The sequence below is a fragment of the Myotis daubentonii genome, chromosome 3, assembly GCF_963259705.1.
Source record: "Myotis daubentonii chromosome 3, mMyoDau2.1, whole genome shotgun sequence".
Classification (NCBI taxonomy): Eukaryota; Metazoa; Chordata; class Mammalia; order Chiroptera; family Vespertilionidae; genus Myotis; species Myotis daubentonii.
Window position 1 is genome coordinate 117,237,245 of NC_081842.1, and position 17,499 is coordinate 117,254,743.

Below are 17,499 nucleotides of genomic sequence, written 5' to 3' on the forward strand. Positions count from 1 at the left end.
GCCCAAAATATCTCACGACAATAGTTACTGTCCTTCATGTAAGAGCCAGAGGACTCCTGGTAGCCTCCCCCCACACCCCCACCCGCACCTCTTTGCCACAGGCTCTTGCCTCTGCACCTTAGCTCACACTGTTCCCTCTGCTAGAAGTACCCTCCTCTTCTCTCTGCTCCATGACTGCCTGGTGAGGTTTGATTCCATCCTGATCACACTGTCCATGGAGAAGAACCCCCTCGGTCCCCACAACTGCAGAAGGGACCCAGATAATGTCCTTCAAAACTCCGTGTCTCCCACTTCACTGAGAGCAAACCACCATCCTTATGATGCTGGACAGGGTCTGCCCCATCACTTCTCTGGCCTCAGCTCCTACTACTCCCTCCTCACTCACTGCACTCCAGCCACACAGGCCTCTTTGCTGCTCCTCACACATGCCAAGCATATACTTGCCTCAGGACTTTTGCACTTGCTGTTCCTTCTGCCTAGAATAGGGGTGGGGAACCTTTTTTTTCTGCCAAGGGGCATCAGATATTTATAACATCATTCGAAAGCCATGCAAAAGTATCAACTTAAAAATTAGCCTGCTATATTTGGTCAAACATTTAATTAACTCATCCTTAATGCCTTGGCAGGGCCAGACCAAAAGATTTTTGTGGGCCTTATACAGTCCCCGGCCAGATGTTCTGCACCCCAGGCCTAGAAGATACTTCCCATATAGAAGTCCACACAGCTCACCCCTCTCCTCCTGCAGGGTTTTACTCAAACATCCCCTTCTCAGTGCGGCCATCTCCAGCCACTGTAGATGAAACTCCAGAACCTCCCAATCTCTGACATAGCTTGTCCCTATCCTCTCTTCAGTTTTTCCTCCCTGGCACCATCACCTTCTAATATAGTGAACATTAACATACTCACCTTGATCTCCATCTGTCTTCCTGACTAGAAGGAAAACCCAGAGAGAGCAAGGATTTTTGTGTTACTCGTTTCTGCATCCCTAATGCCTAAAAGAGGGCCTGGCATACACTGGTGTTCAGTAAATATTTTGTGAATTAGTCAGTCAATATAATAACTGCTGATGTTCTCTATGCAGATGAAGAGACCCTTGACCCATGTGAGAGGGTCACCCTCACTGTGGAGTCCCACAGGGGAACCCAAACCCCAGTCCTCAAAGACTCTCAGGCCACAAAGTCTGCAGTTGGACTTGCCTTATACAAGGAGATGCCACAGGTGTCACTGTCCTCAAGCCCACAGGCCTCGCCCTCCTTGGCCCCCGCAACACCGGCCATGCAGCTCTTCTCCTTCAGGTAGGATGCACAGCAGTGCTTCTGAGCTGTCCTGCAATAGAAGTGCCCTCAGCCCCACCTGAGCACCCATCCCATCCTCCCAGGGAAAGAAACCGAGGCTCAGAGAAGGGAAGCCCATATGAGCAGGGCAGTGCTGATGGCAGGTGCATTGGCAAGGCCAGCACATCCCCCTCTGAGTCACATGGGTTTGTTTCTCCTTAACCAAGAAGACTTTAGGTCTGGGCCCCACTGGTCTCAGTGCTGTGTGTCCTGACCAATGAGAAAGGGGAATTAGCACTCCAAACTCCACATGGGGCCGAGAAAGACAGGAAGACCCAATCCTGGTTGGCATGGAGGAGCGTAGCCTACAGGGTTCCTGGTCAAGCCTCCCAATCTCAGTAGGGCTGCCCTGGGGCAGAGGCAGCTGATGAGCCAGCAGCATGAGGGCAGAGCCAGGACACAGAGGCAGGGGTTGTGGGAAAGCAGGGTTCAGCTCCGCTTGAGGAAGAGCATGTCCCAGGGAGGGCTATCCAGTGACAACCAGTTGCCCATGAAGCAGTGAGTTTCCCATCACAATAGGAATGTAAGCATGTACTACTTATAAGGGCTACTCAGCTCAAAACTCCAGGACTGTGATTGGTGCATGCTCTAACTCCTAAATAGCCCCAAATTGGTGGGACAACAGAGGAAAAGGAAAGGGACATGGTTAGCATTTAAGTGTTTCTAAAGGAGGTATGGTGAGCTGGACATTAGGAAACATGGGGTCTACTTCTGGCCCTGCTCCCAATGAGTTGTATGGCTTTGGGTGAATCACTTTACTTCTCTGAACCTTGTCTTCCTTTGTCTGGAAAAATGAGTATTTTGGAAAAGATAGTATCTCTAGAAAAAAGAAATAGTGAGTGGCTGATCAACACGTCTTCCAGGCCTGGCACAAGGCTGGCCTGGTTGTAAATGATGCCTTTGCTGAGATACCAGAGACAGAAGAAACAATCAGCACAGGCAGTAGAAGAGGATGGTGAAAGGCCACCCTTTTAGAGACTCCAGGGTAGCAAAGCGGGGAGAGAAAGAGGACTGAGCTCCAAGCTCAAAGCTGAGCGAGTATAACCTGTGTGGGTGGAGCCCTGCCCAGCAGTTAGAGAAGCACACAATTACTCCTGGGTGCCAATGGTCCTTTAATACTTGCTCCAAACTGTACACTCCTGATTATGTGCATCAGGCCCACTATGAATTTATGTGGCTAGTTTACTTTGGGGTCCAGTCTTGGGCTCTCTGCACCTGCAGAAAGCCTCACCAGCTGGGCCACAGCTGCCATATCCAATCACCCTTGAGCACCTGGAAGGAGGTGAACCATGTGCTCACCTTGCACTGTCAGGGCCCACAGTCCAAGGCAAGCAGGGATCTGGAGAAGGTGAATGGGCAACTCTGCCTGCCCCAGGTTGCCCGCCCTACCTGCAGACATCACCCTCGGCGCCACTCTCAGGGACTTCCAGGCACTCGTCATTGTCGATGGCCCACTGCTGTCCAGCTGCGCAGCAAGTCTCGACCAGGTCCTTTGTGGAGACTGTGGGTGGCAACACGGGCAGAGTCACCACCCTACTGGAGGCATACAGTTCCAAAGTATCTAGGGTCAACTGATATAGCAGATGCTGCCTGTACCTGTCCACACCCCCATTACTGGGTAGGCAACTCACCCTCTGCATGTTGGCTGTCAGCACACAACTGCAAGCTCCTCTGGAAAAATGCCTGGGAGGTTAAGTTGGCCCCACAGAAGTGGGGGCTGGGAGGAGACCAGCCAGTCAGTGCGTATCATGGGGGCACAAAGGCAACAGCCCTGTGGGGCCACTCACACGTGAGCTCCCTGTGGGATCAGGAGCACTGTCCAGCTCCTTCCCTGCACCTCCCCGAACCAGCATGTGCACAAGGACCCCAACTCAGGCTCTGCTTCTAAGGAGCCTGACCTAAGTCACCAATCCAGGACAAGGCATAAGAAAGCAACAGCAGCAGCAAGGAAAGTTTACAACTCAGCTAAGAAGTTAACAGAGAGAATCCCAGTGACTGGGGGGGATGGGAGGAGTCAAGGGCAGGGAGAACGTCTTAAAACTCAAAAGCACAGACCATACACTAATGGATGAATCTGACTACCTCAAAATTAAAATTCTCTGTATAACAAACCTCCATGAAAAAATATAATAGATTGCTGACAACTTAGGAGACATTTTTCAAATGTCTACAACTGACAAGAATTGCTACTGAGAAAATATAATAACACTGTGAAAATTAACAAGAAAAAACAACCCCAACATAAAATATCTTTTAAACTGAAAAAATCAGAACAAGTAGTCAATGTGCCCTGAGGTGGCAGTGGGCACTGGCAGCCAGTCTGGATGGAGACCTGGCACGACTCTCACAATGAAATGTGCACATCACCTAGGGCCTGGGTGTGCACTCCAGGGGGTCCTCACCAGGCCCAGTATGCAGCCGGCACAAGGCTGTGCACTGCAGTGTCTCTGTGGAAGGGACTTGGAGGAAGTCCAAAGTTCGCACTGGAAGAATGGGGGAAGAGAACTAGAGACATCTCCGTGTAGGACTCTACCTGTCAGATACAACAGATTAGATGCCCACGTGACAATGTGCAGGCAAATGCATGCACACACAGCAATATGGAGCAGTAGGGAACAGAACACTGAGGGGAACAGGAAAAATCAAGTGAGATTCATTACACAGATATAAAATATTGCACAAAAATAACAATACATGTTTCACAGGAACACATAAAAGAAAAAATACTCACAAATTAAACAGAAGAGAACTGATGGGGCGGAAGGATGGCAATAGGAAAAGGGAATAAAATACATAATAAAGCAAGAGAGAATCTTACAAAGGTGATAAGGAATAAGGTGCTAGAAAATGAGGAATACAACTGACCCAACTATTTCCCTCTGAGATCTGAAAATAAATGACATTCAAAAATGAAGCTCATCCAGAATAGCTGCATATATCTGCAGGGGCAGCAGAGTATAATGGAATAACTTTGAGCCTGGATCCGCCTCTTAGTGCTACCATGTATAGCTGTTCCTCCTCCCTAGAGACTCAGTGTCCTTCTCTTAGCGAGGACCTAACGGCTGCACAGCTGCTGAAGCCTACAAGGCCCTCTAAATATCCTGGAGCAACTCCAGAACCTGGCAAGGCAAAGGAACAAATGCACCCAGGGTTGTTAACAGTCTACACAGTTCTAGGAGCAGAGTGAGAGCTTACTAGAATCATCAGCTCTATCTGCTAAATGGGCATTTCAAGTCCTTGAACTTTTCTGAGTTTCCATTATCTCTGTAACACAGAAAATACACTTCAGCAACACCTTGAGAGCACAAGAAGGAATGAGAAGAATTTGTGATCACTGGTATCTACCAGAAACAAGTCATAAGCATCACAATCAGCACACACTGAAGTAAAAACTGTGACAAAAATGCCTACTGACACTGCTACTATTTACCAGTTTCCTAGAAATGCTAGCAAATGCAATAAAACAAGACATAAAGAGGCAGTAAAAATATTAGAAAGAGATGACAATCATTAGTTGTAGATGCTATGAGTTCACCTTCCTAGAAAATCCAAGTGAATCAAAATTAACACAATATGAAAATGAATACTAATTTTTCATCATTATTATTACTATTATGTGACCAAAAATAAAATCAACATATTCAAATAAGTGGCTTTCCTACACACCAGCATCAATTAAATAGAAAAGATAGTAGAGGAGACTTGACTTGGGGTGGTGAATACACAATATAATATGCATATGATGTATTATAGAATTGTACACCTGAAACCTATATTACATAATTTTAGTAAACAATGTCACCCCAATAAACTCAATTTTAAAAAGTGAATATGAAAAAATCCCATTCAAAACAGAAACAATGCTAGAAATAAATCTATAGCAAACATGCTAAATCTACATGAAGAAAAAAGTTGTCTAATAGTCTAACAGTATATATTATTAAAAACATATATTGCCGTAGCCGTTTTCGCTCAGTGGATGGAGCGTCGGCCTGCGGACTGGGGGGTCCCAGGTTCAATTCCGGTCAAGGGCATGTACCTTGGTTGCGGGCACATCCCCAGTAGGAGGTATGCAGGAGGCAGCTGATCGATGTTTCTCTCTCATCGATGTTTCTAACTCTCTATCTCTCTCCCTTCCTCTCTGTAGAAAACCAGTAAAATATATTTTAAATATATATATTATGTTCTGGATGAGAGGATTCGATACCTTAAAATTCTCCTCCATTTATATTTTCAATGCAATCCAAAGTCCCAACATTATTTTGTCATAAAATTTGTCAGACTGATCCTAAAATTCATCCAAAAAAGAAAATTTCTCAACTGGTCTGCCCAAGACCCCCTGAGAGCTAAGCCTCGTCCCCCAGTGCAGCCCTGTCTCCTCTCCACAAGGAGATGAAAGAAACTATCCTGAATCAGGAGAAGCTCGCCAAACTGCAGGCACCAGTGCGCGATGATGGTAAAGGAACACTACTAGGAAGAAGGCGGTTCACAGAGCAGCTACAGCAGACATAAAAACTTCAGTTCTCCTTAAAGAAGTTAGGGGTAAACAATATCTCTGGTATTGAAGAGGTTAATATATTCAAAAACTGGAACAATGTTCCCCTTAACAGCCCTAAAGTTCAGGCATCTCAGCCGCGACCACTTTCACTGTTACTGGCTGTGTGAAGACAAGGCAGCTGACAGGTGCTAGGACCCAGCATCTCAGATCAGCATGGGACAAGTCTGACTAGTTTAAGGAGACTGGTTAAGTTCTGCCCAAATAATCTGTGGATGGAAAAGCACCACTTGCTACCGGAGAGGATGGTGATGATGACAATGAAGTTCCAGATCTTGAGGAGATTTTTGATGAGGCTGCTAAGAATAAAGCAAACTGAATACAGTCAACTTCTGAAGATTACCTTGAAGAAGTTACTGGGAGCTGCTATTTTATATTGACTGCTTGTTCACATTTTGCATATGGATCTGATAAAATCTAGATCGCTAATATTTTTAAGGCACTTAGATACTGCAGCTCTTTTCAGTTTTGCTTATACACAAATCACTCTTTGTAGCTAATTAAGTTGAAGAAGCCTGGGAATGGAAATTGAAACAAAGGTTAAAAAAAAAAAAAAAACACCCAAAAAAGTTTCTGAACAGAAGGATATACTTTAAAATTCTAATAATTAAAACAAAAAATGCTCAAAAGTCACTAATTATCAGAGAGATGCAAATTAAAAGAATGAGTTATCATCTCACACCTGTCAGAATGGCTACCATCAATAAATCAACATACAAGTGCTGGCAAGAATGTGGAGAAAAGGAAACCTTACTACACTGCTGGTGGGAATGCAGATTGGTGCAGCTATTATGAAAAACAGTATGGATTTCCCTCAAAAAAAATTAAAAATGGAACTGACATTTGACCCAGTGACTTCACTTCTAGGAATATATCCTAAGAAACCTGAAACACCAATCAGAAAGAATATATGCACCCTTATGCTCATAGCAGCACAATTTACAATAGCTAAGATCAGTAGATGAGTGAATCAGGTAGGGACCTGGAGAGTACTATGCTAAGCGAAACAAGCTAGTCAGAAAAAGGCAAGTATCACATGATCTCACTCATATGTGGAATCTAAAGAAATAAGCTGATGAGCAAAATAGATCCAGAGACATAGAAACGTGGAACACAATGATGAATCAAAGAGGGAAGGTGAGGGTGGGTGGTGGGTGGGAAGAGATTAACCAAAGAAGATGTGTGCATGTATGCATAACCCATGGACACAGACAATAGTGCAATGAAGGCCTGGGGGGTAGGGGAGTGGAGGTGGGCTAGAGGGGGGTCAATGGGGAAAAAAGGGTACCTCTGTATTACTTTCAATAATAAAGATAAATTTTAAAAATAAAAACAAATAGAGACAAGAGGAACAGAACAGAGTTCGGAAATAGAACTGTGCATAAGGGAATTTAGTGTGCAATAAAGGTGGCATTCAAACCTTGTGGTAAAAGGATTCAACAGGTGATGCTGGGACCTACCTCACACTATACAAGAAAATAAATTCCAATTCTATAAAGGCAGTATTAGAAGAAAACCTAAAAAAAATAATTTTAGGATAAAGAGAGTCTTCTTCCAAAATAAGTCCACAGAAGAATGAAACTGGACCATTATCTCACATCATATACAAAAATTAACTTGCAACAGATTAAATATCCTATCTAATAAAAGAGAAACATGGTAATTAGCCATACCTCCACTACCCTTCCCATTGGCTAATCAGGGCGATATGAAAATTAACTGCCAGCCAAGATGGCGGCCGGCATCCAGGCAGCTTGAAGTGAACATGAGGCTTGCTTGCTTCAGTGATGGAGGACTCCAACGTTACCCGCCTGCCGCTGCCAGCCTCTGAGCTTGCAGTTTGAAACATTGTTACAAATATAGAAGCTAAACAAAACCCCAGAAACCTGCTTTCAGCCAGCCAGGATCTCAGAGCTGGAGTTGAAACAGTGTTTCGATTATAGAACCCAAACAAACCAGATACCTGCTTTCAGCAGCCGAGGCCTCAGAGCTGGAGCCAAGCCTCAGAGCTAAAGCTGGCCCAGAATAAAAAAAGAAAAAAAGAAAAAAAGGAGCGGTTGGGAGCTTCAGTCACCTGCCAGCCTGAAAACGGCCCTCAGCCCCTCACCCAGACTGGCCAGGTACCCCAGTGGGGACCCCCACACTGAAGGGTGTGTGACCAGCTGCAAACAGCCATCAGCCCCTCACCCAGGCTGGCCAGGCACCCCAGTGGGGGCCCCAACCCTGATCCAGGACACCCTTCAGGGCAAACCAGCCAGCCCCCACCCGTGCACCAGGCCTCTATCCTATATAGTAAAAGGGTAATATGCCTCCCAGCACTGGGATCAGCAGAGCCTCGAGGCCTCCCGGTACTGGGATCATCGTGACAGGGGGCAGCGCCCAAACCCCCTGATCGCCCTGCGGCTCTGTGTGTGACAGGGGGCGGGGCCACAACCTCCCTATCTGCCCTGCTCTGTTCATGACAGGGGAAGGTGCCCCAATCTCCTGATCAGCCCTGCTCTGTGCCTGATAGGGGGGAGCTCCCCAACCCCCTGATTGCCCTGTGGCTCTGTGTGTGACAGGGTGCGGCGCCCCAACCCCCTCCCACGGGCCCTGCTCTGTGTGTGACGGGGTAGAACCATAACCTCCCCATCGGCCCTGCTCTGTGTGTGACAGGGGGCAGTGCCCCAACTCCCCTATCAGCCCTACTCTGTGAGTGACAGGGGGGAGCTCCCCAACCCCCTGGTGGGCCCTGCTCTGTGCGTGACAGGGAGGAGCTCCCCAACCCCCTGATCGACCCTGCTCTGTGCGTGACAGGGTACAAAGCCCCAACCCCCCTGATGGGCCCTGCTCTGTGCGTGACAAGGGACAGCGCCCCAACCCCCCAATTGGCCCTGCTCTATGCATGACAGGGGGTGGCGCTGCAACCTCCCCATCGACCCTGCCTTGAGTGTGACAGGGGGCGGTGCCCCAACCCCCCAATCGACCCTACCCTGAGCGTGACTGGGGGTGGCATTGCAACCTCCCGATCCGCCCTGCTTTGTGCATGACAGGGGGGTGGCGCCCCAACTCCCCAATCAGCCCTGTTCTGAGCCCGACCAGGGGCTGCACCTAGGGATTGGGCCTGCCCTCTGCCACCCAGGAGGGGGCCTAAGCCAGCAGGTCATTATCTCCCGAGGGGTCCCAGACTGTGAGAGGGCACAAGTGGGGCTGAGGGACACCCCTCCCCCGCCAGCACAAATTTTTGTGCACTGGGCCTCTAGTATAAGTATAAGGCCTAAAACCATACAATTTGTAGAAGAAAACATAGGGAAAAGCCCCTTGACAATGATTGGTCTTAGTAACAATTTTTTGGTAATGACACCAAAAGCACAAGCAACTAAGAAAAAAAAAAACAACAATAAGGTGGACTACATCAAACTACAAATGTCTTTCTGCACAGCAAAGGGAACCATCAACAAAATGAAAATGCAACCTAGGGGATGGGGGATAAGATTTAGAAATCATCTATCTGGTAAGGGGTTAATATCCAAAATATGTAAGAACTCAATAGCAAAAAAGCAAAACAAAAAAGCAAGTACATGCATTTAAAAATGGGTAAAAGACCTAACATACATTTTTATATAGAAGACATACAGATGGCCAACAAATACATGAAAAGGTCCTCAACAATACTGATCATCAAGAAAATGCAAATCAAAACCACAATGAGATATCAACTCAAACCTGTTAGGATGGTTATCATAAAAAAGGACAAGATATAATAAGTGGTGGTGAAGATGTGGAGAAGAGGGAATCCTTGTGCACAGCTGGTGAGAACATAAACAGGTACAGCCACTATGGTGCCGGAAGCTGGTCCATCCTTACTGCTTGACACAGTCACTGCAGGGAAGAAACATCTGCACAGCATATGTTTCAAGGGACCTGGCGTATATGGCATACTGTTCTTAATATGTTTGCTCACCTTCTTGGCACTATGTGTTTTAACCAAGGTCACCTCTCCTAGAAAGGTTGTTTCCCCAGGTAGGGATTTTTCCCTGAAGTTAGGGAGGAATAAAACCCCTTAACTAAGTGCCAGGCTGGTAGTTAATCACTTTAACTACAAACAATCACACTTAAGCTACATAATCTTTACTCCCTGGAATCGAGATAAGAAACTCCCTAACCTTTGGAATAGAAACTGATAGGATTAAAATCAACTGGTATAAATACAGATGTAATAAGACAATAAAACACAGAACCTGGCTGGAGAACTTGGAGAGAACCTCGCTATGCTGATCAACTGAAACCTGTCCCCATGTCATTCCTTCTTCGCCGACTCCGTCCACACCTTTGGGAACCCCTGGACCTGCTGGGGTTGGACCCCAACACTATGGAAAATAATATGGAAGTTCCTCAAAAAATTAAAAATAGAACTATCAGCAATTCCAATTCTGGGCATGCATCCAAAGGAAATAAAAACACTATCATGAAAATACATCTGCACCTCCCATGCTCAATGCATCAGTATTTACAACAGCCAAGACATGGAAACCATCAAGAGTCCATCAATAGATGAATGAATGAAGAAAATGTGGCACATATATACAAAAGAAGGAAAAACTGTCACTTGCAACAACATGGATAGACCTAGAGGGCATTATGCTAAGTGAAATAAGCCAGACAGAGAAAGATAAATACTACTAAGTGAAATCTAAAATCACTGGACTGTTGGAAGCAGTGAGTAGACTGGTGATTACCAGGAGATGGCAGGGGGTGAGGTGGGGAGGGGGCTTTGAAAGGGTATTGGTCAAAGAGAACAAACTTCCAGTTATAAGATAAATAAGTTCCTGGGATCTATAGTTAACAATACTATGTTATATACTGGAAAGTTGATAAGAGAATAGATTTTAAGTGTTCTCACCACAAGGAAAAAAAATGGTAACTATGTGAGGTGATGAAGGTGCTAACTAGCCTTATTAATTACATACACACACACGCGCGCGCACGCACTAGAGGCCCAGTGCATGAAATTTGTGCATGGGGGCGGGGGGGAGGTCCCCTCAGTCCAGCCTACAACGACGCCAGCGTTCCTCGCCCCAGCCTCTGGCCAGAGGCCCCTCTCCTCCCTCCGCACAGCTGAGGAGCGGACGCTGGTCCGGCAGGTCATCCAGAAGAACGTCTGAAAGGACGTCCAGTCTAATTAGCATATTATGCTTCTATTATTATAGATATGCATATATATATCCTATATAATAAAAGGCCAAAGGCATCACAACCGAAACAACCAGAGACCAGACCACCACGGCTCCTCGTGGGCTGACCCTGCCCTCAAGCAAGCGGTTAGGGGCAATCAGGCAGGCATACAGAGTGGTTAGGGGTGATCAGGTAGGCAGACCAGCAGTTAGGGGAGATCAGGTAGGCAGACCAGTGGTTAGGGGTGATCAGGCAGGCAGGCAAGCGGTTAGGGGCAATCAGGTAGGCAGGCCAATGGTTAGGGGTGATCAGGTAGGCAGGCCAGTGGTTAGGGGTGATCAGGCAGGCAGGCAAGCGGTTAGGGGAGATCAGGTAGGCATATATATATGTATATATATTCATTACATTGTACACCTTAAACTTACATAATGTTATATGTCAGTTATCTATAAAAATAAAAGCATAATATGCTAATTAGACCAGACCACAGAATGACCTTTCGGACATCATTCTGGACAAAGCTGTGGCATCGGGGGCCGAGGCAGAGGCGGTTAGGGCCAATTAGGCAGGCAGGTGAGCAGTTAGGAGCGATCAGGCAGGCAGAGTGGTTAGGGGCATCAGGCAGGCAGGCAGAGTGGTTAGGGGCGATCAGGCATGCAGGTGAGCAGTTAGGGGTGATCAGACAGGCAGGCAGAGGGGTTAGAGGCAATCAGGCAGGCAGGCAGAGGGGTTAGGGGCAATCAGGCAGGCAGGCAGAGTGGTTAGGGGCAATGAAGCAAGCAGGTGAGTGGTTAGGGGTGATGAGGCAGGCAGGCAGAGTAGTTAGAGATGATCAGGCAGGCAGGCAGGCCAGCGGTTAGAAGCCAGCAGACCTGAATTGCGAGAGGGATGTCCGACTGCCCCCGAGGGATCCCAGATTGTGAGAGGGTGCAGGCCCGGCTAAGGGACACCCTCCCCTACACCCCTCCCCACAAAAATTTCGTGCACCAGGCCTCTAGTAGCTCAATAAAACTGGAGAAATAACGAAATAAAATCCACACAGGAGCCCTGGCTGGTGTTACTCAGGGGTTAGAGGATCAGACGGCACACTGATGGATCGAGGGTTTGACTCCGTCAAGGGCACGTACCTGGATTGCGGGTTCAATCCCTGGCCCAAGTCAGGCAGGCATGTGCAGAAGGTAACAGATCGATGTGTCTCTCTCATATTGATATCTCTCTCTCTCTCTCTCTCTCTCTCTCTCTCTCTCTCTCTCTCTCCCTCCCCCCCCCACCCTCTCTAAAAGGCAATGTAAAAAGCATCCTACAAACAACAACAAAACCCACACATGAAAAATGAAAACCTTAATACAATTGACTACATTAAAGTGTAAAATACCTAGACAGCAAAAGACAGCTTGTCCAGCCAGCCCTGTTACTCTCTATCACACCTCTGACTTTTAAACCCCCTCCGCATTTGTCACTATGTGATAAACAAGCGCTCTCTTTCCATTGTCAGTTTCCTCTGCAGTCTCTGCTCCAAATCTCAGGTGGTATTTGGGTCGTATTTATCTCGAAGGCACCTGGTAGAGTGCAGATTCAACAAATGCATCAGTAACACACTGGGCAACTGAGAACCTGTTTCAGATGGCAGGACTGGGGCTCACCCTGGGAAGTTAACAGCACAGACACCTGGACTGCTGCCAGAGTCAGGACTTGAGTTTCTGTGGCCACTGAGAGTGATATCACCATTCCATGCCTAATCCTGTCTAATCACACTTGGCACATGGAGTCTCACCTTTGTTTACATACTTCTGGGGAAGAAGGGCTCACTCCACACAGGCAGCTTGTCTCTTTTCTGCATAGCTCAGGCTCACAATGCCTTTCTTTTACTGGACTAAACTCTCTCCCTCAGCCTTCTCCAAGATTGCCTTACAAAGAGATTAGGAGATTGCAATAGATCCCTGGGTCCTAGCCAGCAACATGGGGTGCCCTATCTGGATAACAGTACCAGCTAAAATGAACTAGGTGTTAGCAATGAGCCAGGCACAGGCCCAAGCACTCTGATTCTCACTTAGCATGAATAAGTGCTGTTATTATGCCCACTTGGCAGATTGGTAGGGGGTGAGAAGCCCCCAGCCTCAGCTGCCCCACTGCTGCTGTGCGGTGGGTTGACACAGTTGATCCCGAAGGTCCCCTCTGTGAAACTGACCATCGCCAGCCTGAGAGGTGGTTCTGCTTCCTGTGGATTAAATGGTATGTGTTCCTGCCCCTCCTTGATCAGACGCCAGGTTTCCTCCTGTGCTTGGCAGACTGCCTACCATTCTCTCCTGGCCTTTCCCATCCTGGCTCCCCTCCTTTTCAAAGGAACTCGGGGGCTGAGACCCCTTATGTTGGGAGGACCACCCACTTGGAGCAGGAGAGAATTAGTTATAGGGGCCAAGAGGGCACTGCCTGGTACCATCCAGCATATAGGAAGCAGGGCCAGGCAAAGCCCAACACGATATGTACCCATCATGTCCTCATCCAGAAGACCCACCCCTTCCCAGCCCAATGCTTCAAGGCTCAGCCAGAGGTCCTCTCCTCCAGGTCTCCTCTGGCCATCCTTCTGAGGATCCCCAGCATGCATTCATATTCTCTCTCTCTCTCTCTCTCTCTCTCTCTCTCTCTCTCTCTCTCTCCCCCCCCTCCCTCCCTCTCTCCCTCCCTCTCTCTCTCTCTCTCTTCTTTTTAAGTTTCTGGGCATCAACCTTTCAGAATTTCAGTCCTGGGCTTCCTTTGTTCTCCATCTACACCCTGGCCCTAGCTGACCCCATCCAGTCTCTGAGCTTCCGTGCCTTCCCTTCCCTCCTGCACATCCAGCACAGCTGGTTAAGGAACTACCACATCTCCCTGGTGTTTCCATGGCCAGAATCTGTTCAGCAACTGATTTTTGCCAAACCAACTCTCTGAGTTTCCATTTCCTTGCGTGTAAAGTGGGTAAATGACCTCTCTTCACAAGGTGGGGAGGTGAGGAGAATCAGTGTCTGGCAAACAGCAGTTGCTCAGCAAACAGTATACTCTGCCCGCTAGCACACTGAAGGGGTTTGGTGACTACTCTCCAGTTAGCGAACTAAAAACAAAGGAAGAGACTAATAAATGCACAGATAAGACAGTCATCCTTTTAAGTAAAAGAAGCTGGTAGAGCTTTCAGCACTCCCTCCCTATCTTTTCTGCTTTCCTCTGGGTTTCTGTGGACTCCATTTCTGTCTACTTTCCACCTTGTCTGAGCTCAGGCCAATGGGGAGCATGCCCGTCCTCACCTGTCAGTTATTCACAGGACTGTGCTCTCCGGTAGAAGCCCTCTCTTGCTCTGACTGCTGCAGTCCTGGCCAGCCAGGCTCACTCTGGCCTCCTAGGATTAACAGTGACATGGCTGGCACCCTCCCGGCTTCAGGATGAGCAGCCACATCTGCCTCATAGAATCAGAGCATTAGGCCCTGCCAGCATGAGCATGACGACCTTGACTCTGGCAGGAGCCCTGCCTCTGACATCTCTGCACAGCAGAGGGAGAATGGATCCCCTTCAGAAAACAATTTACCATCATCAGGTAATGCAGAAGATACACAAAGCCAATAACGCAGCAACTGCATTCTCAGGTACACATCCAGGAGAATCAGGTGCCCGTGGTCTCCACTGGAGACCCACAAACAGTAGCCCAAACTAGAAATAGCTCAGTACCCATCAACCAGAGAAAGGGTGACGAGCTGTGGCATGAACACATAGTGTGAAGGAATGCACTCCAACCACATGACCCAATGCAGATGAAGTATACAGACATGACTATGGGGAAGGAAGCAAAACCACAGAAGAGGAATGCATACTGCCTTGTAGATGAAGTTCAAAAACAGGAAAAAAGCAAACTACTATTTAGGTGGTAAACTCTAAAGAAAAGGAAGGAACTCCTGCTCACAGAAGTCAGGACAGTAGTAACTGTGGAGTGGGGAAGGGTTCAGGGCAGGCCAATCACGGCATCTGTCCCCACTGACTTGTGCCTTCCTGAGTGCCCACTCCCCACCTCACCCCCCTTTTCTCAGTCTTTATTTAATAAACTCTGTTTCAATTTCACTTTTGAAGAAGTTTTTGTTTTGTTAATCCTTACCTCAGGCTATTTCTCCGTTGATTTTTTTCTTTCTTTTTTTTTTTTAGAGAGAGAGAGAGTGGAAGGGAGGAGAGAGACCAAGAAACATCAGTGTGAGAGAGACACATGGATTGGTTGCCTCCCACACACATCCCAACTGGGGCTGGGGATCTAGCCTGCAACCAAGGTATGTGCACTGGACCAGAATCAAACCTGCAACCCTTCAGTCTGCGGTCCAACACTCTATCCACTGAACCAAACCAGCAAGGGCCTTGGTGCCCACTTTAAATGCTTCTCTAACTGTTTGCATAAGTTCTCACACTCTTCTATTCACAAATACTTCACAACAAAAAGATTACTTCAAAAGGTAGTATGATTAGAAAATTCTAAGATTAACGAGTAAGTCTTTAAAATGTGTTCCAAAAAGTGTAATAAGCCAGATACAAAAGGACAAATATTATATGATTCTACCTAAAAAAGGCAAATTCATAACCATAGAAAGTAGAATAGAGGTTTCCCAGGGGCTAGGGGTGGGAATAGGAATGGGTGTTAGTGTTTAATGGGTACAGAATGTCAGTTTGAGAAGATGAAGTTCTGTGGATGGATAGTGGTGATGGCTGCACAACAGTGTGAGTGAACTTAATGTCACCGAACTGGACATTTAAAATGGTTACATTTTAGCCCTAGCCAGTGTGGCTCAGTTGGTTGGGTGTCATCCTGTGCACCAAAAGGTTGATGGTTTGATTCCCAGTCAGGGCACATGGCTGGGTTGTGGCTCAATTCCCAGTAGGGGCTGTGCAGGAGAGGAGGCAGCCAATCGATGTTGTGTTCTCACACCTATGTTTCTCTCTCTCTCTCTCTCTCTCTCTCTCTCTCTCTCTCTCTCTCTCTCTCCTTCCCTCCCTCCCTCTCTCTCTAAAAATCAATAAAAATATTTTTAGATGGCTACATTTTAACACAATAAAAATAGAATTTTCTTACATTGCAGTGTTTAAAAAAGTGACTCAGCATTTCCCCTTCTAGACATCTAATCTGCTGTCAGACACCCCCTAGGCACAATTAGGCTCATGGATGTTTACCGGAGCTGAATTTGTGAGAGCAAAGGTCCATAAACAACCAAAATCCCACCAGTAGGGCAGAAATTAAACAACTGAAATTATATCCATCCAACTGAATGCAGGTATTAAAAAGAATGTTAGATCTTCATACACTTACATAGAACAATTTCTGAATACTATGAAGAATTAAGAAGGAAAGGCTTAATGCTGAATAGCATGTATAATAAGCCACCATTTATCTTTTTAAAGGGATGCATGTATATACATGGAGTGTTTCTGGAAGAAGACCAAAGAAACTGATCAAAGTAGTTGTCACTGGGGAGGGAGGAAGCAAACTGGCATTTCACTGTTTTCCCCGTTTGTATTTTTGTGTGTTGCTTATCCTATGCAGCTACTGTCCATTCAAGAAGCCTCAGCTATAAAAAGATTCTGAGACTCAGAAGGTGCTAGCTTCCTTTGCTCACAGGTCAAGAGGTGTCCTAAACAATCCAGCCCAAAGGTTGCAACCCCTCCAGACAGTCCCCTCTCCTGGACATCAGGACATTAAAGCCCTTAAGAACTGTGAGATTAAGAAATACAAATTGCAGGTATAAAATGGCCATGAGGATGTAAAGTCAATATTATTGACTATAGGAAATATAATCAATAATATTGTAATACCTGTGTATGGTGCCAGGTGCATACTAGAATTATTGGGGTGATCACTTCGTAAGGTAAATAAATGTCTAGTTACTGTTATATAACTAAAATTAATATAATATTGCATATCCTATCTAATAAAGAGGTAATATGCAAATTGACAATCACTCCAACACACAAGATGGCCTCCCCATGTGGTCAAAGATGGCCAGCAGGGGAGGGCAATTGGGGGTGACCAGGCCTGCAGGGGAGGGAGGGAAATTGGGGGTGACCAGGCCTGCAGGGGAAGGCAGTTGGGGATGACCAGGCCAGCAGGGGAGCAGTTAGTGTCAATCAGGCTGGCAGGGGAGTGGTTAGGAGGTGATCAGGCTGGCAGGCAAAAGCAGTTAGGGGCAATCAGGCAGGCAGGCAGGCGAGTGGTTGGGAGCCAGCAGTCCTGGATTGTGAGAGGGATGTCCCAGATTGGAGAGGGTGCAGGCTGGGCTGAGGGACACCCCCCCTCCAGTGCATGAATTTCGTGCACTGGGCCTCTAGTCAATTATAATTGAATAATTAATTTTTAAAAAGAGAGAACTGTGGATTTAAAAATGCCGCAGAAAAATGTCTGTCCCTAGCAGGAGGGTGATGAGCAGGCTGTTTCTACCAAGCACCCCTTGGGACAAT

The 17,499-nt window shown here is 46.9% G+C and overlaps 1 protein-coding gene and 1 pseudogene across 5 annotated transcripts in view; one reads left to right on the plus strand and one right to left on the minus strand.

Moving 5' to 3' along the window:
• Positions 1–17,499, minus strand: part of FBLN2 (fibulin 2) — a 104,681-nt gene that overhangs the window by 30,918 nt on the left and 56,264 nt on the right. For all 5 annotated transcript variants that reach the window (XM_059688295.1, XM_059688298.1, XM_059688297.1 and 2 more), the window contains exons 3-4: positions 2,724–2,835; positions 1,197–1,326 (exon numbers count right to left, since the gene is read on the minus strand). In XM_059688295.1, the coding sequence (XP_059544278.1) occupies positions 1,197–1,326; positions 2,724–2,835 (242 nt within the window). The remainder of the gene's footprint in view (positions 1–1,196; positions 1,327–2,723; positions 2,836–17,499) is intronic.
• LOC132229366 (transcription factor BTF3-like) lies at positions 5,727–6,327 on the plus strand (annotated as a pseudogene).